This window comes from Lutjanus erythropterus, chromosome 19, assembly GCF_056507025.1.
Source record: "Lutjanus erythropterus isolate fLutEry1 chromosome 19, fLutEry1.hap2, whole genome shotgun sequence".
NCBI lineage: Eukaryota > Metazoa > Chordata > Actinopteri > Lutjaniformes > Lutjanidae > Lutjanus > Lutjanus erythropterus.
In genome coordinates this window covers 31,006,997-31,030,607 of record NC_139335.1, presented here as the reverse complement: position 1 = coordinate 31,030,607, position 23,611 = coordinate 31,006,997, and the positions used below count along the sequence as shown (strand labels likewise).

The following is a 23,611-nucleotide window of genomic DNA, read 5'->3' as shown; positions in this document are numbered from 1 at the left end:
TTAAACCAAATAACATACAAGGGGAAAACAAGATGGACGCCAACGACACCTAATACAAGACAAAAACTAACTAACTTGGCAGCACATGGTTTGTTCCAATGAGCTGGATTTCAGATTTAAGTGGCCCCACCCTTCAGACATACCTTTTGTTAAACCAGGATGTGAACCACCCCCAACAACCACAGTAAGTCAAAGACAAAGAAACACATGATTAATATAATAGAAAAGAGCTGGTTTAACCCCACAGTGTGAGAATGTGTTCACTCCATTTAAACAGTGTGAGGATAAATGCTAATTAACAAGATTCACATCAAACAAACTGTGTCATGTGAAATGTTTGGGCGTGGTTGATGAAGATGAAATGAAACTGTGCAAGTTGACTGTGAATGCTATTAGCATGTGTGGCTGTTAGCATGGCCGTTAACATGTGTGGCTGTGGTCATCAAACATTTAGCACTCTTTTTAAAGACACCACTCGTACAGAGCAGCAAAATATTCTCTGCATCTCCAACAGAAATTAACCAAAAATGGTAAAACTACTGTTGTTAAAATGTTTAAAGGGACATTCATCCCCAAATCCATATTTTTCTCTCATATCTTTATCCATCTAGACAGTTTTGGTGAGTTGCAGAGTTTTGAAAATGTCTTCTCTCAAATATAATTGAACTAAATGACACTCGACTTAAAAAAACAACAAAAAAAAAGTTTAACAGCAATGGTTCTTTCTCCAGTTTCATGAAGTAGCAGTTTTTGTTCTGCCAGTGTATCTCTGGGTTTGGGTAGGGTTACTTTAAAAATGAATTCCAAGTCACTAATTACTTTTAAAAATGTAGCCAGTAACTTAATCCAAGTATCACAATATTAAAGTAATGCAATTTGATTACTTTCCATTGTTCTTGGATTGCCTCAATATAAAATTTGGTGAAATTATTTAGCCTGCTTTTTAAAAGTTGTGGCCCAGCCATTTGGCTACACCCATTACTGAAAGTCATTTTATATGTTTAGGCCTAGACTGTTCTCAACCATGTGAAGTTTCAGGCAGATTTGACCATGTCCACTAAAGTTAATACAACTTCCTTTGTTTTGGCGAAACATGAAAGTTTGCCATGCCATCATGGCAATGCTGTTTGACGATATGTCACAGTCCTCACAATATAGCTTAAGCAAGATCTTAAGGCCTTTCTGACCAGATTTGATTTGGATATAGTCAACCTGCAACGTAAAAGCCCAAAACATGTCGTTTCCTGTTGCCAGTAGGTGGCGCTATGACTATGACTGTATATTGCCATGTAGTTGTGTTCATTGCAGGACTCTTATCAAATATGTTTGGTGTAGATTGGATCATTTATACCAAAGTTGGAGCAATTTTGTAGGTCATGGCAAGACATCAAAATTCCCTAAAAAAGACCCTATTGAAATTGTTTTGATTCTTACTTCTTTTTTGTTTTTTGTAAATCCATGTTATTTTGTTCTCATTATTTTTTCTTTCTTATTGTCATCGTCCTTGTTGTATACATTTGTACATTTGCATTTGTCATCTGAGAGTTGTCTGGCTTCAGGTTCAGGTATTTGCAGTCATCTTGTATGTACTGGAAAGGAGAAACTGTGTGCTGAAGAAGGTGCCGCTACATGTGGGCTGTGACCCCGCTTTATTTTATCCATTGACATAAATAAAAGATGGATGATGCTTCTCCGCATTATCCCAATGTATAAAACTGAAGCCAGAATATCTTGTATACGAGCTATCTTGAGTTGATGACATCATTTGAAGCCTCGCTGTCAAGTACCCGCCCACCCAACCTGCATTTTTATATCATCAAATAACTAAATAAAACCAAACTGATATGAAATGAACCCTTGAACCAACATCAGCATGATAAGAACTATCTAAAATGACAGAAACCATCTTTGAGAAACATTTATTTGGCATGTACTTTAGTTTGGCCCATGTCCCATCTATTAACATTAGGGAAAAAGGATTTATGACCTGTACTGCAGCCAACCACCAGGGGGCAATCGAGGTGCTGTGATTTCACTTTTAGGGAGCTCTGATCTTGTCCAGTTTTCTCTATACCATCCATGATTTTAACACTTACAAGCCTTGTCTGTCTTTTTTGAATCTTACAATGAAAAAGTCATCAGAATAAAACTAACTTTTTGGCAGAGGAATGTCTCAGACCTTTCTTCTTTTCTGACACCATATGTCATTTGTGTGCATTTAGCGAGGACACAACAATCATCAGGACCTTGAGGGCTTTTATTGTTTGTTTCATGTGGGATTCCTCCAAACACAGGAATCCTCTCACCACCTGAGCGTACCACATACCATTCATTCACGGGCAGTGACAAGCAGTGGCCCCAGAGCTAACACGGTGCAATACCTTACCAGCAAACAGGAGAGGCGAGCTGTGACTGTAATCATGGACATGTACTTCCGTGAACAGAACAGTGGGTTCTCAGTGAACAGTGTGAGACACATTAGGATTATCAGTTGACTCACTGATCTGGGAAATTGTTCTGTGGAAGAACTTCCTTCAACGAAGAGGTGACCTTGTGAAAAATGAGCAGCACGTGGTTTTTCAAAATAAATTATTCCACCATTCTAGTGTTTCATGAGTAGTCATGTAAAGTTAACAAAGAGTTGATGAAAAAGATCTGATTTAAAGTCTCGAAGACTTGCCATCACATACTAAAGACATTGTTAAGTAAAATTCTGTCACCTGGATCTATACTGTGCAACTCTAATAAAAATATTTATTAGACAAATGCAGTGTTGCAGCTCTATATTGACTTCTGTATAGTCGTATGTGTCAGTTCTCTTGGTCCAGAGGGGTATTTGATGCCAAACTATTGTAGCATATTGCACATATTGCTGGTTTTTACTTAACAAATGTGGGTGAATGATAGTAAGAGCTGCACCAGCTAGTTTGATGCCATATCTGGAAGCATGTGTCTCTGGTGAACCCAGAAACTAGACTTACCAACAGGCAGTTGTATGCCAGTAAAGTTGCAATCATCCAAACACCATCTGGGAAGTCATCCTTAGAGGCTGTTTGGAAAAGGGCAAGCACTTTCAAAAATAGTTGGCAGGTGATTGGATGAACCATCTGTCTGTCACGTCTGACACATGCTAACTTCAACCAATCAGATCAAACTCTTGCCAAAGTCAGTCAGGAGAAGAGCAAAACATCTTTTCCATGGAGAAAAGCCTTCAGTGTTGTTCTTTGCTCTTCTTTCAATGAAGAAATACTCCAGCTCTGATATAACTGATGCTATCACAGCATTTACACTAACCTCTTCTGGAGCTGCCATTGTTTGTTCAAGACGAGTCACTTCCATGGACGTTTCTCGCTGTTGTCACACCTAAAAAACACGCTTGTAGTTGCCAGTAGTCCCTCCTAGGACACTGATGGGCTGCATCACTTTTAGTGCAGAAACAAATAGATTTAACTTGAAGTGATGGGAATTCCAGCTCTTTTTAGAGAGCCGGTTCTTTTGGCTCGGCTCACTAAAAGGAGCCGGCTCTTTCGGCTCCCAAGTGGTTCCTCAGATTATTTGTTGCTTATATTTATTTATTACAATTAAATTATGTGCAAAATGAATTACTAATGTAAAAAACATACATTATGTCAAATGTTTATTATTTATATGGCTTTTTTAGATACTCAACATACTCAACATGGAGCAGAATGCAACAAAAAATAAATGATAAAGTACAAAAACAAAGACCCATCTCAGTAAGACAGAAAGGTCCAATCTCTGATTGTATGTATACCTGTGCAGGTTGTTTGTGGAACCTGCTCCATATAAGATTTTCACCTTGTGCAGTCTACACTCTGCCTTTGAACTGTCTATGACATTGAAATGCATCCAAATTTTACTGCATTTCCTGCTGTCACTCAATAGGTGCGTTCGAGATGAGCCAGGCCTGTGCAGAATTGATCAGCGGTGATCGCCTCACAGTGCATGCCGGTTAGATTTGTGTCAGACTTGATCCCGACTTGCTCTGACGTCATGCACACGTGGGCAACGATAACCTCACGAGATCGAGGCAGCCACAGTTTTTAGAGCCAGGCGCCACAGCTGCTCTCCACTGACTGTGACCTCGCTGTCACCCGATCAGTGAGCTGACAGGCTCTGATTGGCTCTTAATTTTGACAACAAGCACCATGTGTTGTATAAAATACTAATTTTCTGTGTAATTATAATATTTAATGCTGGACATATCAGTCTTCTGTTGTGCAATGAAGTTTTAATCTGTCAACAAGCAGATATTTTGTCTGATAATAATAAAGGTTATATATGTATATATATATATATATACATATGACTTATCAGAATAACAGTAACAAAGGGTTTTACAAGGCAGATCAAAGAACAGAATATGTTACAATTATCAGAAGGAGGATCTCTTCTATTTTAAGTTCAATCAGCAATAAAGAACACACTTTATTTCTCTGTATCAGAGGAGCATTAGCTATAGATGTGCTGTTTATGTTTGCTCCAGTTTTAAGTTGTATGTTGGGCTGTATATTTCTTGTTCATATAATGAGTGTTGTATCATATTTTTTTTATATGTGACAGTATCATACTCATTGTTTAATTTCTGTTTTTGCTGACATAAAACCACATGCATACACCTGAAAACAGTCATGTTGAACCATTGTTCCCTCTTGACCCTTTTCATTTACTCAAGTCAGTGTGTGTGTTTGTACTGTAGAATACATCCTGGCCTTGAATAGTGTCCTGGCTAATATTCTAAGTTGAGAGCAGTGATAAACACGACCTGTACAGCCCTACAACCTAGAAGATCTCTTACCTGCAGCTGCAGACTGGGGTTGGTGTTGCTGTGTGTGATGGGTGGGTCTGTGTGAACAGAAACTCAAGTTAGAGTTGGAAAAATCCCCATGTAGACCTTAATTATTATTGTTTTGTTAGTCCTATGTCATTAACAGTTACACCTCCCACCTACAGGCTTCATTGACAGGACCAGCGGCTGGATATTCCCCAGGTCTGCTCTGGCTGCTTGTTGCAACACTTCACTGAGGAGCACTTTTCATCTATTGTGAAGAAACTTGTTGTGACGTGTTTCAAAGACTAGTTTCATTTTTCTTTTTTAAATGGCACCATTTTCACAGAAGACATTCCATCACTGTCCTAACCTTTCACATAATTGCTATTCCCTGCAAAATCCCTCCCCCTGGAAATTCACAGAATATTTGTTCCCGTTAATAGAAAGTGCTGTGACTCATGATGTCAAAGTGCTCATGACGTCATGATGTGTTTTACAATAATAAACAGGCTTGGGGAGTAAGTGACTACATGTAACAGGATTATGTCATCGGGATCCAAAAAAAGGTCACTGTATTCCATTACAGTTACAGGTGAAAAAGATGTAATCAGATAACTGATACATTTCTCAAAACTGGGGATTATTAGTAGGATTACAATTTTAAAATAAAGAAGAATATCCTACCATGGACAGTGCACACAGCTGAGAATTCACTATCATGACCTGTGAAAATGCTTCACTGGAGGAAATGTCACCATTTTTTGTCTTTAACTTAATGAATCAAACAATACATTTATTGTGCACCACAAAGGAAGGAACAGCTGGACAAACTAATAACAACATACAACAACAACATACATTAAACACTGCAATGATTAATCCATTATTAATCAATTAATTAATCTGCATCTAGTCTGATAATCAATTAATGGTTTTAAGTTATTTTTTTTTTTAACCAAAAACTTCCACATTCTCAGATTTCAGCTTCTTAAATGTCAATATTTTCTAGTTTCTTTGCTCCTCTATGACAGTAAACTGAATATTTTTGTGTTATGGACAAAACAAGACATTTGAGGACGTCATCTTGAGCTTTGATCAACAGTTTTCACCTTTTTCTGACATTTTCATCATCAACTGATGATGAAAATAATAAAGTTAGCTCCAGCCCTAAAAAACCCTCTTTTAGGCTAAACAAGTACACCATAATTTATATTGAAGTGACCTAAAAGTTACATTACTTTAATATTGTGATACTTCAATTACGTTATTGACCAACCCTGCTAATCTGCTAATGTGAAATGTCAAACTGCAGTTGAAGGGAAATGACACCAGCAGTGGGAGTTTTGGCATTTCTGCCAAGTCAGGTTAAACTGGCGACTCACAAACTGTCACATCTGACAACCTACTGATAAGAATGACCTATAATAGCTTTACACTTGTCAAAATTATTAGTGAGATGCACTTGTTTTGAAGTTAACCTCGCTTACATGTAGGTGGGTTTATGTCTTTACCTCTGCAACTCAGTAGTGGGTTATTACTCCAAAGGCTCAGTGATTCAGAAAATGGTCAGTACTGAGGTAGGTTTATGTAGAAACAGCAAGGATCCTCAGAAACAAATGTAATAGTTTTACAGTTTGACTTTATTGAACTCATGTGCAGAACCTTGTACCTTGTATATCACAATATTTTCACCAAATACCTTGATATCAATATTGGAACAATAATGTAGGGATGACTGTTGGTGCTTTCACAAAATATTACCACAATCAGATGTTTTATAATAACCATAAGAAAAGGCAAATAATAGAACAGCTACAACAGAAAATAACATCACTTTCCTGTAATCTTCCCTTTAACACCAGGGAAAAAAAACAATACTTATGACATACCATGATTTATTACAATTGTTTGTTTAATACTCAATTCTGATTGGTCAGTCACAGCATTCTAAGATCTGTTATTTCTGAATAGCAGACCATTGTAGAACAGACCTTCCACATCCTATTAGCCTTTATTTCACCAAAACAGCCTGCTGACTGTACATTATCCTTTACAAAATGATATTAATTTTAATATAAATGTAATGAGAGAACATCACTGGTACCTATCTACCAAGTTTAGTCTTTTTTTGGAGGTGAGGGGCCTTTGCAGGGGAGAAATACAGAGTGAAATTAAGTTAAATCTGTATGATTTATGTAGGGAAAATGAACAAACAGGAGTTTGCTGATGCTGTCATGCTGACCTTTATTTCACCAATTTCACCAATTTTAATCAGTTGCCTCCCCAGTTATTGTTAATAATTGATAATAATTATGGGTTGGGGTGCCTGAACTTTTTTCACTTTCTGAAGGGGCGGAACCACTGCCTTAGGCTTTAAGACTAGCAGTATCTCCAACAAGGAAGCAGCAGCAGTGAAAATAGGTCATTTTACATAAATAAGAGCATAAATACAGAAACAATGTGTCACACCACAGCACTGATGTGTTTTTCAGGTCACTTCTCAGGCTAATGGCACAAAACCACTTAGAAAACCTATGAACTCATGTTGGAAACAGCTTTTCTTAGTTGTCGCTCACTTGCACCTTCATGACAGGTTGGTAGCAGTCAGTCATTGCAGCCATGATCGTACAATTTAGACTTTTGTGATTAAGATGGGGGCCCTTTGCCTTGCCTCTGACAAACGTTGAGTCCAAGTTCTTTGACATCTCAAGAAAAAGATCACGATTGCACTCTTTGCTGGCATCAAACACTCCCACGGCGTACACGTTGGACTTCCGGTTGAGGTCAAAGGGCACCTTGAACATGACAGCTATCTGCTCAGTGGCTGCTTCTTCAGAATTTTTGAGAAGATCATAAGTGAAGATGCCAACAGATCCTCGCGCTGCGTATGGAGTCTTGGTGAACAGTGCCATCCCAGATGAGGATGGTAGGATTTTTGGAGGCAGCGGGTTGGTGCAGCGTCCACTAGAAGTGTACATCCTGGACAGAAAGGGCAGAAGTGCATTTAAGAATTAAGGACAGATTTCAATATAAGAGAGGAAATACTAAAAATAAACATAAGATTAACATTTACCTGGGGTTACAAAGAGTGTACTCAAAACACTTATTTTCAATCTCAATGTTGCACTGGCGATGTGTTGGTGCGGCCCTCACTATGACGTCAACAACTGATATGACAGCCTGTACAACCCCACTTATTAAGTTTACAGTTTCCATCAAGACTGATTTTGCAGAGTTGACACCTGTTCAGACACAAAGAGACAGAAGAATCACTTCATTTGTAAGAAATGCATGACAAAATTCAAGTTACATGTAGGCTGACATGTATTTTTACACTGCGTATAAGCATTAAAAAAATCTTTAAAAATCAATACAAGCACTCTAATTCCAATTGTTGGGTTAAAATCATACATATGAAATATATTTGAGTCATGAAATGTTTTGCTTTCATTTATTTTATTTCTAAACACACTGTGCTAGAAAACACTGATGTCTACTGATAACACAGGTAGAAAGATGCGCTATTATAATCAGTTTTGTTTTAAGATATGTTTGTGAAAATGTTGCCCCTTTAAAGTTGAGTCACAGATTTCCTTCAACTCCATCAGATTTTTACAAAAGCATGATTTAATCAGGCATAAAAAGGGTTAGCTATATTCTAAACTCCCCTCTCCCACTTCCTGGTTTAAAAAAGGTTGGAATACTCCTTAACCACTGGTCAAACTTTATATTTTTGGATAAAAATCAAGCTAAATAAGAATTATGGTTTAAAAATGTGTAATTTGAGAGAACTCTTAATGCAAAACTTAATATGATCAAAGCAGTCTACAAGAGTCGGTGGATAGAATCAGATATAGATATAATCATGTATTTAATTAAACAGTTCTGGTCCTGGAGAGACAGACAGAGTTGATAGATTTTTTTAATAATGTAAAATTAGCAAATGGTGCCCATTTTTTCTTAGAAAGTTTCCTGAAAAAAAAAAGTAATTTGGGATTTATTATGAGAGGTACTTTATTAATCCCTCTCGGAGAATTTTAGGGCAATTGAAGATTTCCTCAAAAGAAAAGCTTGACTTTAACCCAAGTAAATATGCATTCATTATTAGTTTATTATTTGACACTTCAGTCTCTATATTTGTTAATTGCACCTCTACCAATTAAACACTATCTCTAGGTTTCTTTTAATTATTACCAATAACTTTTTTTCTGGGAAAAGACTATTATTCACAGATGGTTTATAAATTTGAAAAAAAGTGGTACCAAATGTTTAAACTCATACATCTGCAAAATCTACATGTAACAAAGAGGCTGCATATAAAGCACAGACAGAGTGTCACTGCAGATATACTGTTATCATGCAAAGAGAATATAACACAAAATAACTAAAATAAAAAATAGTGCACATGGGAGCTCATAAATAACATGATCAACAGAAACAATGTATGATCTGAAATATTTAAAATATTAAGGCAATATGAAGTATTGAATTTAACTTTAACAAAATCTGCTCATGAAACTACAAGCAGCGGCACAGTGGGAATAGCAGACCAGGCTCATAGAAACATTATATTATCATTAATGGTACAGTGAAATAGTCATCTCTGTAGTATGCAGATCTACTCAGCTGCAGTATTCTTACCTGGGATGAACACCTCCAAAGGACAAGTAGCAACTCCTGCTGTCAGACTTGAGGGTTTCCTGCTTTTATTCTGATGCAGGGCAAAACCTGTTTTCTCAGATAGTTTCTTTCGAGAAAGTTGGCAACAGTTTACAGTCATCATAAGGTCATATCACTTCCTTCCCTGCATGCACATACACAAACACATGTACATATTTTTGACTATTTTGATTCATAACATTGTGTATATTCTTGACTTTGATTTTATGAAACATCTACACAACAAGGAAAAGTGCTGAAAATATCTTTTACCATCAAAAGAAAGTAGAATCAACTTGCTCTGAAGAGGAGCTATACCATTTTATATTAAATATGTTGCAGAAACATGCAGTGATACTTCTGACAGCTCTTTAAAGACTTATAATTATTATTCTGGTATTAAAGGGACAGTTCGCCCCAATACTTTTGGTGTAGGTTGTGAGTTTGGAGACATTGGACATAGATAAATCTGTCTTCTCTCAAATATAATGGAAGTAGAGGAAAGAGATGTTGGTTCTGAATTTTTCAGATGTATTTTTTTGGCAAATTGAACACCATCAAGTTCCATTATATTGGAGAGAAGCCATATAGTCACACCAAAGTTACTCTGTTGAACTGAACAAATAAGTTGATTAATGCGCTCTACATGAAGCTCTCTCAGTTTAGCCACCTGTCCATTGTAAGCTGATTAAAGGTTCTCTGTATCTCAATGTCTTTGTAATTGGCTCTGCTGACACGTAAATATGTTGTTTTGGATGCTTCACTGTCAACTGATTATATCACGTGATGTTTCTAGAACATAGTTTCACTTTCACTCACCCAGAGGAAAGGAAAGGTTCAAAATAAGAGCTCATCTTTTTCTAGCCTGTGTCTCTGAGACATAAATGAGCTCACAAATATGACAGTTTAACCGTTTTCTCATACTTCTTAAATTCGGCTCCTGAGAAATAGCCTTAGCCTGTGACTACTTTGAGTCCAAATTAAGATCTTAAAATGTTCTTTTTTTGTCTCAGTATAATAGTCAGCTCTTAAGATAACAGTGAGATCTAAAAGAATGCCATGCTGCGAGCAAAATTATTGATACTAAGTCAAATACAAATTTAAATTACACACAAATCTATCTAACAGTAATACACTGTACGGATTCACACACAGCATGGAAAGTAAGATCATCGTTTTAAACAGAAGCAACAAAGACACAATGAAAAATTCAGTTGAGCCGTCTCAGACATCTTTATTGCATGCTCTGTGTTCAGTGTGAACTTGTATGAAACGTAAACTCAGATAATTAACACAAAGTTAGCCATAGACCATGAAAAGAAAGCAGAATTATTACTGACTTCCTGACTTCCTTAGTCGTCACACACCTGCACCTTGATGACAGGTTCATAGCAGTCGGACATTGTGGCCATGATGGTAACATCTTGGCTTTGCTGAGTGAGACTGGGCCCCTTTGCATAGATTCATAGATTCCCACTGCGTACATGTTTGACTTTAAGTTGAGGTCAAACGGCACCTCAAACAGCACAGCTATTGGAGGAGGTTTTTGTAGAATTATTGAGGAGGTCATAGGTGAAGATGCCAGAAGATCCTCATGGTATTTTCTGAGGCTTGACGAATGACGCATCCCCAGTTGAGGACGGTCGAATAGCAGGCGGCAAAGGATTGGTGCAGCGTCCACTTTCGACATACACTCTGGAAATAGATATGATAGAAACATCTTAATGATATGAGAACATATGTAAAAACAAGACACAATAACAATACACAGAGAAAAAAGTTGTAGTTACCTGGGGTTACGAAGAGTGTAGGTAGAATTCTTATTCATAAGCATAATGGTGCACTTGCATTTTGTCGGTATTGCTTTAACAATTTTTGATCCAACTGCAAGTGCCTGCAATATCACATGCAATTCCCACACCGTCCGTGGCGTCCATATCTGCAGAGTGACCACCTGCTCAGACAGACCGCATGGAACAGTTTCTTAATCTGGTTTATAAAATAATCTTGAGGTATCTGAGATATTTGTATTATCCACTGAAATCACACAAAACCACATGTACCACCCACTGCCACTTAGAGCTGCTTGAATGCTGTTTCACTAGAATATAGAAATGAAACATGACTAAGGGTCTACAGCCATGCTAGCAGCATGCAACATCAGCATGTATATACATAAATAAATTGAAAAAACATAAAGGTTTACTCATCGATTTCTATAAGTGCTTCAGGTGTGTTGAGAGTTGTTTATGTGAACACAACAAAGCCACCAGTTCCAACCTGCAGAAATAATGATACACATATTACAAACACTGAGGTTTGCACAATTAGATAAAAAACAAACAAACATGTCAGTCATTTCTTTACAATTCCCTATTAATAACTATATAATATGGTAGTAATAATTTGGAAAATATAGACTATGATTGATTGACCGATTGGTAGATGTCCAATTGATTAATCAATTGGTTGAGAATCTATCTCAAGAGGATTTTTGTGCAAAAAGGTCAGTTAAACATGCAAAAATGTGAAATCTGTCAATAGGCAAGCACATAATTTAAAAAGAATTGAAAATTATTCGCCAATTAAACAGCAGTAAAAAACAAAAGTGTACCACAAGCTGCAACACAGTGAGAATACCAGCTAAGAAACATTATGTTGTGATAAGAAGATCTTGGTTCAGAGTCATGTCTTCAGACATGAAGGTTCCCCTCTTAAAAAAGTTGAAGGAATCCGGATGCGGTGTGTCTTTGTGAAATCAAAGCCCAGGAACAGCAGCCAAATTATTATGACTTAACCCGTCTTGATGTGACAACAAACTCATTTAGAATATCCCTTTGTTACACAACTTTCCTTCTCATATAACAATCACAGATTCCGGACATGCAAATAGGCTTCCTGTTCGATGGAACATTTTCCGGACCATAGGGGTTTGGGAATAATGGGCTGTCGAAAATATGGCATGACACCAGTGAGAAAGACCATGATTAGGACAAGATATCAGGGGGGTAATAATGTTCATTCTTTTTTGCCATTTAGACTGGAGGACTCTATGATTTCTACACCAAAGAAGAAGAAATCCTATAGCACTCAAGGGGAAAATACCATCAGTCAGATAGATTTGCCATGACTTTCTTCTGCTAGTCATGAGAAGCCAGGACACTCCAGCATTTTCCTACTTTGGACATTGCTATTTAGAAGTTGACCCTTTGCCCTTTAAATGCCTCCTGCAACATAAACACCAGCCAGACCAGTGGCAACATGGACAGCTTTGCTCATCCCCAGTTTTTACAATCCCAGTAATCCAGGCCCTTTTACCCTAGAAGGCCACAGGGGGGCAGCTAATACCTGCAAACTATGTCACTTCAGATGGGAAACTACGCTCAAATCTGACTGGGGCAAAATTGTAGTTTATTATGGGACTATGGTACAGTTCATTGCTAGAATAATAAGTTAAATGACTTAAATGTGGTTAAAAGTATACATTCCCATATTTTGTACTGTGTCTTTAACAGTGATTTAAATTCCAGTTTCATTGTACTGTACTTTTAGTGTCAGCACAATACTCAAACAGGTCAGCAGAGGGCGCACAGATCTTGGGAGGAACCTTAAACACCATAGAAGCAAGCTTGCAGAATAAAACCTGAAGCTTAGCTGAACATAAATGAAAGTTTTCTGCCTTTGTTTACAGATAAAGGTGGGTTAATATTCTTCTAAGACCTTGGTTCCCAACCTGGTGTCCGGTCACCCCTTAGGTGGGCACCAAAAATCATAGGACCCCCTGTGATTTCTGCTGAGAGTGCAGATGTTTCCATGGTGGACACATGGCATGAAAGTGTTCTGCTTTCATTTAGTGTAGAAAGTTGATACTGGTTACCCAACATGCCCAAATCGGACCACCAATGCATGCATGAATATTACTGCTACCACTACACAGACGAGGCCCGTTCACATCGGAAAAGGCGTTTGCTCTCACGGGAGCAGGAATTTTGCAAGTGGTGTGTTTTTAAACGTTTTTCTTCTGTTCTTGCGTAGAAAGTTCCTGTACCTCTGAATCCAGGCCTTCTGTGAGATATGTTCAGCTCTGCGGCCCTTCACAGAGGAAACGGGGTGACATAGATGTGACTTCCTCGCTTTCCTGGTTAGTTACGGCAGAAATGGCCAGGAATTATTGTGAAAGGGCATTGCCAGGGTTAGTGAAAGTATTATCTGCTTTAAACACATCATTGGTTCCCCACCTGGGGTCCAGGACCCCCTTAGGGGGTCACCAAAAATCACAGGGGATCCTCAAAACTTTGTCTGCTCTGAGGTCCACAAAATCAGCTTTGCACATGTCAACTAAAACCACAGTGTCAGGGTTCATGTATCTTTTCCAAAATCAAATTCAAGCTCCTTTCAAGCTTTTTCAATGTTCATTTTCAAACTTTTCCAGCAGCTTACAGCTGGTAAGTGACACACTTGCATACAAAATGATTATTTCACCTCTTCATCACTGGGGGGAGCTCAGCTTTCCTTACATACAAGAAGGAGGGGCAGCAAAGGAAAACAGGTTGAGAACCACTGATGTGACTTTTTTTTCTAAATTCTGTGAGATCACTGATGATGTCACAGATCAGAGCATGTGGACTGCCATTTATGGTTTGTGACATAGATGATGTCAGTTAGATTTCTATGGTAGGCTCTCCTGTGATGTAATGATGATGTCACTGGTTCAGAAGTTTCTCAACAGACCTTGAGAAGATGATATGGACTGAGCTGGAGTCGACCCGGCTCCCTTAGATGGGATGCGTGGCACGGACCTCCACACTTTCAGAAGTGAACAAGTTGAGCCGCTGGCGATCGCCAGAGTTTCCCGCTCTGAGCCCTGGGAAAGCTGGGCTCAGCTCGCTTTGTCCCCTCCTCTGTTGCTGTGGGCTGTAGGACCCCCATGGAGTCTCCTTCCATCTTGGTAAGGATATGTGTGTGAGACATCTGTCCACAACAGACCTCACTGATTTCATCATCTGTGTGCTTCAATAACAGGGTCAACCTGTGGCTTCATGTCACTAATGATGTAACTCATTGGTTCACAACCATTTGGGGTTTTTTTTTTCTCTCTTTTTTTCTTATTTTAAATTTAATTTTAAGTTTCTTTATCCAGTGATTAAAGTGTAAACTTTAGAAGAAATATAAATACAGTTATTTTGTGAATGCATGACGGTGTAACATGAGCAATGTGAGAGTTAAATTTAAAAATTTGTCACTGTGAGTTTGTATTTTTTTTACTGTAATGTAAAGAAACAACTGAACTATTTGAAATGTTAGTATTTACAATCAATTATTTTATGAATCATTTCAGTTGTAGTTTAGTCTCAGCCCACATGAGCATGTTTTACCAGTAATACTCGTGTTTTAATGCTTTTCTTCATAATTCATCAAAACACCAGGTTTTCACATATTCAGAGAAAGTGTGCATCCTCCTATGGTTCAGGTTTAAAATTGCAGTACACAGTGCATCTCATCTGCCAGACTGTTTACAGTGTATCACTTCCCCTTCACGTTCTGCGTTCCTTCACATCATGAATTAAGTATTTACTCATACTCACACTAGCACACACAGAAGAATAAAATGAGGTGATGACTTTTTACACCCAAAAGGTCAAAGGTCATCTTCACTGTGACATTTGATTATTGAAAGAACACTAACGCTGTGAAGCTTCACACATCATGTTAAAAATAAGATCATAGATTGAAACAGAAGCAACAAAGACACAATGAAAAATAAAGTATAAATCTCAAAGAGAATTATCTCACTGTGAACTTGAATGCAACACATAAGCTCAGACTACTTGCACAAAATTACCCACAAACTATGAAAAGAAAGCAGAATTATTGCTGACTTTACATCCAGTTTTCCTTAGTCGTCACACACCTGCACCTTGATGACAGGTTCATAGCAGTCGGACATTGTGGCCATGATGGTAACATCTTGGCTTTGGTGAGTGAGACTTGGCCCCTTTGCTTTGCCCCTGACAAATTTTGTGTTTGCACTTTTGGACATCTCCTGAAAAAGAGCCTGAAACAGCACAGCTATTTTACTGGAGGAGGTTTTCGTAGAATTATTGAGGAGGTCATAGGTGAAGATGCCCAGACATCCACGTGGCGTTTTCAGAGGCTTGATGAACAACGCCTCCCCAGTTGAGGACGGTCGAATAGCAGGCGGCAAAGGATTGGTGCAGCGTCCACTTGCGACATACACTCTGGAAAAAGATATGATAGAAACATATTGATGACATGAGAACATATGTAAAAACAAGACACAATAACAATACACAGAGAAAAAAGTTGTAGTTACCTGGGGTTACGAAGAGTGTAGTTAGAACTTTCATTTGAAAGCTCAACAGTGCACTTGCGTTGGGTCGGAATTAGTTTAGAAATTGTTGATCCAATTGAAAGTCCTGTGTCTGTAAGCCCACTTGCAACGTCCAAACCCTCCATGACATCCATATCTTATTAGACGGACAGGACAGAACAGTTTCTTAATCCAGGTTATAAAATAATCTCGAGGTATCTGAGAAATTTGTATTATCAGCTGAAATCACACAAAATCACATGTACCACCCACTGCCACACCTTTGGTATGGTTCAGACCTGTTTCAGTCACAGGTACATTAACAGAAAATGAACAAGACTAACACTGTGTCTCAATTTATGTACATCTGCACTTATACTTCCTGTTTTGAGTGTGTAAGTGTGTGACATTCACTGCACTGCAAAGATCTGGATGTTGTACTCAAAACAGCCACAAAGATGAGTGTGGAACATCGGACACTTCTAACCCTCAACAGTCGCCATCTTATCTATGTAGTGGAGGAGGCGGAGCTACCAAACTAGTGAACATGGAACATGGTAAGTACTGGTATATGGTATGTACTTTTATCAGTAAGTACCACTATACTGTCGTCTGATTGAAGCCACCACTACATTTATTTTGTTGAGTTTGTAAAGATTTTGTGCCGCAAATCAAGGGCAGTGGCTGAAAAAGCCCATATATGCACAAACACAGGTTCACTCACCAACTTCTGTGAGTCCCTCAGGTGTGTAAAGGCCACACAGCAAAGGCACCAGTACCAACCTGCAGAAATAATATCATTTACATTTAGTATTTTCCTGCAGGATTCGTTGAATAACTTTCCATCATTTTATTTCATCTTAAGTTGTCTCAGCTGTTTCCTACTTTGTTTGGTGAAGTGACAGTCTGAGTTTTAAATGCAAAGTTGAATTAAATTAATTTTAAATTGGCAAATATTTTTGGCGGACCGAATAATTAACATATTACGAACACTGAGATTTGCACAAAAAGAAAGAAAAAGAAAATACAGATCCATAATTTTTAAAAATTCCCAACAAAGAACTATGTAATCTGGTACTAATAATCTGGAAAAGATGAAGGAATTTACACAAAAATGTCAGTTAAACATGCAAAATGTGAAATAAGACCACAAGCAAGCATACAAAAAAACCCCACACAAAATAAAAACATGACAATTAAAAAATATGAAGTACTAAATCAGTAATGGGTGAATAATAACTTGGGTTTAAATCACGCTTTAAAAAAATCATATTGCAATATAATTTGTATCCATTTACCTAGTTCCAGACAGAAAAAATCCTTTCAAAATTATTAAGGACCCATAAAATTTATATTTAACTAATTCCTGGCAGTACTCACGTGGGATGAGCACTTCTGCAGAACAGCTGAAATCTCTCTGGCTGTCAGCCTTGAAGGTTCCCTTCTTATACAGATGACGGAGGTCAGAACCTGTTCATCCAGGAATCTCCATCTAAACTATAAAGACACCAATTTAGGGTACATGCATGTACCAGCCAAGGCTTCATTATGTCGGGTGTGTCTGTTAATTAAAGGTCCGGAACATGATTCACCCCTAACTAATGTCTCACCCATCTAGATCTGACAATTAATTCATTTGGAATGTCCCTTTGTTTCTGTATCAAGGTTTGTAGTAGGCAACTGGACTTGATAGAGTTCTTGAAGACGTTTCGCCTCTCATCCAAGAGGCTTCTTCAGTTCTGCCTGACTGGTTTGAGAGTTCAGGTATTAAACCTAATGGGGTAGTTAACACCTAGGAGGGCAAGTGACTCATGTGCCCGTCTCTCCATTGTGTGACTCATGAGTTTCACTTTGGGGGAGGTGTGAATGAGAGTCGTTAAGGACTCTGCTATCATGTGACTTGTTAGAGTCACATGGTTTCAGGTGGGTATCCAACTGCCTGGGGAGTGATCTTAAGACTGCATTGTAAGTGGCAGATAAATTGTGCCTTAGACCTCCTCCTCTGTTGAGAGATGGCCATTCCAGGCTAACAAAAATGGCCTCTTTCACTCCTCTCTCAAACCACCTGTCTTCCCTGGCCAAAATATGGACATTGTCATCCTCAAAGGAGTGTCCTGTGGCTTTCAGATGTATATGGACTGCTGAGTTTTCTACATCTACATCTACATCTGCATCATGGGATGAGAGGCGAAACGTCTTCAAGAACTCTATAAAGTCCAGCTGCCTACTACAAACCTTGATATGAATACCATGACCTGGATGACTGAGAATATTCACAGACACGTCTCTTTGTTTCCATTACACAGCTTATCATGTCTTATAACAAGCATCCCAGACTTGCAAATGGGCTTCCTGTTCGATGGGACATTTTTTCTGGACTCTTGGGGTTTGGGAGTAATGGACCATCGAAAATATGGCATGACACTAATGAGAGAGACCATGGTTAGAACAGGATATAGTAATTTTACAGCAATGATGTATATTCTTCACACTGGAGGATTCTACAGTGTCTACAACAAAGAAGAATAATACAGCAAAGCCAGACAAAAAATCATGAAATCTTTAGCACTCGAGGGAAAAATACAATCAATCAGATAGGTTTGTCATGACTTTATTCTACTGGTCAGGATGCTCTTGCCAGCCTTTTTTATTTTTCCTACTTCGGACATTGCTCTTTACAACAAGTTCATCATTTGGCCTGGACTTTCGAACACCTCCTGCAGCATAAATACCAGCTGCAACATGGACAGCTTTGTTCATCCACAGTTTCTACAATGCCAGTAATTAAACAGGCCCTTGCGTCCATCAGGATGTGTGCCGGCCATGACCCCATCACCGGACCGGACCATTCAGTTTCATGGTGAGACATCAATCTTTTCATCAACTTTTGATCACAAACTAGTCTAGACAGCACACACCAGTTTTGAAGCCAATCTGATCAATTCTCTAGGAGCAGTTTGTTAAAATTCAATGCGTGGAAAGTGACAAAATTGACCACAAAATTCAAAAAGCGCCAACTTCCTGTTGGGTAAACGCTGTGGCTCCAAGAGCTTTTTTTGTGTGCCTGGACATAATACATGTGCCAACTGATTTCCGTACTGAAACACAACGCAGGTGCGGCATCATAGAAATATTGTAGAGGGCACGATGGAACCATTTTGCAACACTGACTAAATATTGTCCTGTACATGTATTTATCTTATCAAACATGTTGTGTTTGGGGGGGATTCAACTATGAAGTACAAAGTTACAACAACTTCCTGTTTCATGGCAAAACATCAAAATTCGGCGCCACACCACAGTGACATCCGTCAGTGATGGTTAAAACTTTTAGTAACTTTCAACAGAGGAGTACAGTGACTGATAGGTGAACATTATGATGTCACAGTGAAGTTAACCTTTGACCTTTTGGATAAAGATAAATAAAAAAAAACCTGCAGTGGGGGCGCCCACACCTCAGCAGTCACCTTGGGAGACACCCTCAAGCTACTTGATTGGCTCCTTCCAACATGGCGGCCAGGCTCAGTTCTTCAGTCCAGAATCTTTCAGACCTCTTTCACAGCAACTGACACAAGTTAGGTGATATTTTTAAGGTCAATGAAAGATTATGTGTTAGAGACACTAATTTAAATCATTTTGATTACAGTTATATTCCCATTGTTATGTGAAGACTTTAAATCTGTTTTTTTTCACTTCCCCTCAATTTGTCTTAAAATACATGATTCAAGACTAAGAAGTTAGATATTAATTAATTAATTTGCTAAAGATAAAATTACAGTCTTTCGATTTAACTATTTACACGCGTCACACATTTACCTCAGTCAAAGGAAAGAAGGAGAAACGAGAAATCAGTAGGAGGAGAAAGGAGGACATTTGATCACGCTGGTTTCAACAGGACATTAACGTATAAACCTGATTCAGGTGATGTGGACATTGTGGACTACAGGAAATGGTGGAACATGTAATTTTATATTAATACATTGTCTTAAACATAAGACACTTAAAACTACACTTTAAATAAACTAAATGGCACTAGACATTAGAGTATGACAAAGTCCAAAAAGCTGCTGACTATAGCATGTTAATTGTAAACCCTTATGTTGTAAGGAGTGACCAAGTCAAACCAAATAACACACAAGGGGAAAACAAGATGGACGCCAACTACAACTAATACAAGACAAAAACTAACAAAGGCCTGACCCCATTCTGACTTGGCAGCACATGGTTTGGTCCAATGAGCTGACTGACAGATTTAAGAGGCTCCACCCCTCAGACACACCTTTTGCTGAACCAGGAAGTGAACCGCCCCCAACAACCACAGTAAGTCAAAGACAAAGAAACACATGATTAATATAATAGAAAAGAGCTGGTTTAACTCCACAGTGTGAGAATGTGTTCACTCCATTTAAACAGAGTGAGAATGTGTTCACTCCATTTAAACAGAGTGAGAATGTGTTCACTCCATTTAAACAGAGTGAGAAATGTGTTCACTTCATTTAAACAGAGTGATACAAGCAAAGTAACAAGATTCACATCAAACAAACTGTGTCATGTGAAATGTTTGGGCGTGGTTGATATGAACCTGTGCAGGTGAGTATGAATGGCTGTTAGTATGGCTGGTTGTTAGCATGGCTGTTAGCATGTGTGACTATTAGCATGGCTGTTAGCATGTGTGGCTATGGTCATCAAACATTTAATACTCTTTTTACAGACAGCACTCGTACAGAGCAGCAAAATATTCACTGTTCACTCTTCATCACCGTGACTTTCCACAGAAAAAAACACAGTATAGAAATGAAAATAGGTACATGGGTAGTTTTGTACTTATATGTGTAGTTGGTGCTTATTTGTGCAGATATACAAAAAGAAAAAAAACATGCTCATACACACACACCAATACAAACGTGTCTGTCACAGTTGTGTGGTACAGAATGGGGGTTATTGTTCTCAGGTTAAGTAGGTAACTGCATGAACACAGGATGTTTTGTCTTTTGGGGGTTGAATAATGTTACGACCCTTAGCTCGTGATGGGAAAAGGAAAGGAACATAAAACCAGTTGTAATTGGTAAAGTTAAAGTTATTTATTTGCACCGGCAGTTAAAGAGACAATTAACGCAAAAAAGAGACATCAAAACAGGCGACAGGGCAGATGAGCGCTGCTCAACTCAAAGAAAACAATGTAACCGAAAGAGAGCTCCCAAAGTGGGAGCTTAACAACTACCTACAGTGGCTAAGAAAAGAAAAAAAGCAAGTTTTAAAATGAAAAAACAAAAGACAGTGCCTAGTGTAGTCTAATACAATTCACAAAAATCCTAGCAAGTGTGTGTGTCGACTTCTATCAGTTTTTGAAACTGTTCCCTGGCCCAGTCCCTTTCAACGAGTACCTCATTCTGAATATCTTAATACAAACAACAACGAGGGGCACATGTGGCAAACTGTCTATGGCAAAGGCAGCCGCCATGACTGGCACGCTCACTGAGCTTAAATCTCATCGGCTTCCAGCTGCACTCCTGTGATTGGTGGACAGGCGATCAAGGGACACCAATCATCAGGCCGACCAACAGTGTAGATGGCGCAGGTAACGCCCCTCGTAGCTGAAGGCCAATCACGGGCCGGAGTTCACATACTGCAATATACAAATAGAACTACACGGTAAAAGGGTTAAGCACGGGGGGCGGAAACGGCGGTGGCCGTAACAAATACGCTATTGCTCTCTAAGCTTTGCTCAGCATACAGAGTGTGTAGAATAGGTCTGCAGGTTTTAGCAATATATTTATTTGTTTTGCAGTGGTGAGGAGCCTGTTACCTCTGCTGCAGGACAGCAAGCCAGTCTCAGGACCCACAGGGCCTTCAAGAAAGAGCTGACAGTCCAGCTGTGTGCTGTTACAGCTGTGGTCCCTTCTGCCAGGACACACGGTGACCTCGGACACACGGAGTCTCTGCTCAGACTGACAAGAGCAGGTGAGCCTTGTATGGACATGAGACCACTGTACACTGCAGACAAGGAGATACGACATGTAGGTCCTTCAACTTCCATCATTTAAAGCAGAGCATTCCAAGCGAATAAAATCAACACCTACTTGGGTGACGCCAATCAGGGACCTGTGCTGAGCTGCTGAGTTGTCAGGCAATCAGTCCGACAGGCTGTGTGTATTTAGCCCATTAGATGGCATATCCATCCTCAAGTAAGTACACTCACAGCCTGTAATAAATAGCAAATACATCAATTTACATGCTAACACCAATCTAAATAAGATGAGAATTCATACAATATCATGATAACAATAAAAATATTTGGCAAATAGAAGATCTCAGGGTAACACATCATAGTTTTATTTGATACCCCAAGAATTAACCCGTAATTAGGCTGTAGCTCATCACAGTACAAAATCAAGAGCCACATTCATTCAAGCAGTTGTACAAATATTTTTAGATTTCAAAGAAAGTTGGAAAAATTGGAGAAATACTACTAAATCTCATAAAATCACAGAAAAAAAAAAAGTTTTGTTTCACACTATTGTCTTGTCTTTGTCTTATGAGAAAGGAATGAGATTAAATGAGATATGATCATATGGAGCAACAAGACTGAAATTTGACCACTGAGACAAATTTAAGTTCCCATTTAAGACAAGCAAGTTTTCTTTTAGATCTCACTGGTATCTCAGGAGCTGATTATTTAAGACAAATTTAAGATCAGTGCAGTGAGACCAAAAAAAAAACATTTAAAATTTTCATTTGGGTTCAAATTGAAAATTTCTATGTAAATGCTATTTCCATGAGCCGAATTTAAGTATGAGAACACAGCTCCTTGAGCTCCTTTATGCCTGGGAGACACAGGCTAGACAAAGACGAGATTTTATTTTGAACTTTTCCTTTTATCATAGAGTTGCAAAGAGACACTCAGCGTACCCTCAGAAGTATGTTTACCTTCTCACCTGTCATTAAATCTTAAAATAGCTTCAGGCTTTTAGCACTTACTGCTGACAGCTGTTACAGGTTTTTTTTTTGTTCTTTTTCCATGTGGCCCATTCAAACTCATGTCACGCCTTCTTTACCTGCACTGAGGCATGTAAGCTATGTCATCTAACAAGGTGTGGATGATACAAAACAAAGATGAAGAATTTGGACTTCAGAACTTAAATCATTCAGAAGGTGAGGGTGGGCGGTATGCTGGTGACGCCACCAGTGCCACGCTCGCCCACGACACAGATTTTGCCACACTGGCATTACTGGGATAAATGTTTTAGCGTAATACCATGAACATGAACATACTCCTAATGAAAATGGGACTTTTTGAACCCCCGAACGGAAGCACACCTTAAAACATGCACATTTGTCATATTTCAAGCAACACTAAATGCAACAAGGAGAAATGTGGGTTCCCATCTTGACGTTTAGTGTGTTATCTAGTGGTTTTAATAACTGTTGAGGCAGAAGTACAGCATTTATTTTAATCAGCATTAGAATGAACATCAACTGCAGCAGCAGCTTGATCTTCACTGCAGCTGCCAAGTTTACGTTGTCACTGTCTGACTGAACAGCTTCATGGAAGTGATATTTTACATTTCTTCTTCTTATAAGCTCAAATAGTTCATTCAGCAGGGTTTTTTTGATTGGGTTTGTTGTTTGGGATGAACATTACTCTAATTTTCTTCTTCTGTTCCCCGTGTAAGTGCACAACGCAAGCTTATTTAAGCCTGGCCACGCTACATTGTGGTAGTGGAACAGCTTAAGCCTTGACTGGAAGTTGTAGTTAATTCAAGCCAGACTGTTTTACTCAGATTTCATTATCAGCCTTGATAGATATCAATATCCATCAGCCAGTAGTT

At 38.6% G+C, this 23,611-nt stretch overlaps 2 protein-coding genes across 2 annotated transcripts; both read right to left on the bottom strand.

The window, feature by feature from the left end:
- Positions 1 to 7,152: 7,152 nt before the first annotated feature.
- On the bottom strand, positions 7,153 to 9,525 carry LOC146310113 (DELTA-thalatoxin-Avl1a-like). The gene is made up of 3 exons (XM_084744686.1): positions 9,434 to 9,525; positions 7,866 to 8,034; positions 7,153 to 7,771 (listed from the first exon to the last, which is right to left on the bottom strand). The coding sequence occupies exons 2-3, from the start codon at positions 8,006 to 8,008 to the stop codon at positions 7,354 to 7,356; spliced, it is 561 nt and encodes a 186-aa protein (XP_084600812.1). The 5' UTR covers positions 8,009 to 8,034; positions 9,434 to 9,525; the 3' UTR covers positions 7,153 to 7,353.
- A 5,507-nt stretch (positions 9,526 to 15,032) lies between these two features.
- LOC146310112 (uncharacterized) lies at positions 15,033 to 15,935 on the bottom strand. The gene is made up of 2 exons (XM_084744558.1): positions 15,786 to 15,935; positions 15,033 to 15,690 (listed from the first exon to the last, which is right to left on the bottom strand). The coding sequence occupies exons 1-2, from the start codon at positions 15,926 to 15,928 to the stop codon at positions 15,348 to 15,350; spliced, it is 486 nt and encodes a 161-aa protein (XP_084600684.1). The 5' UTR covers positions 15,929 to 15,935; the 3' UTR covers positions 15,033 to 15,347.
- Positions 15,936 to 23,611: the final 7,676 nt, after the last annotated feature.

What these genes read in the sequence shown, in the direction of transcription:
- LOC146310113 (XM_084744686.1), bottom strand. Translation starts at nt 8,008, where the DNA reads ATGGAAACTGTAAACTTAATAAGTGGGGTTGTACAGGCTGTCATATCA. An exon ending in TACACTCTTTGTAACCCCAG is followed by an intron (nt 7,772 to 7,865) that starts GTAAATGTTAAT and finishes CTTTCTGTCCAG; the next exon opens with GATGTACACTTCTAGTGGAC.
- LOC146310112 (XM_084744558.1), bottom strand. Translation starts at nt 15,928, where the DNA reads ATGGAGGGTTTGGACGTTGCAAGTGGGCTTACAGACACAGGACTTTCA. An exon ending in TACACTCTTCGTAACCCCAG is followed by an intron (nt 15,691 to 15,785) that starts GTAACTACAACT and finishes ATCTTTTTCCAG; the next exon opens with AGTGTATGTCGCAAGTGGAC.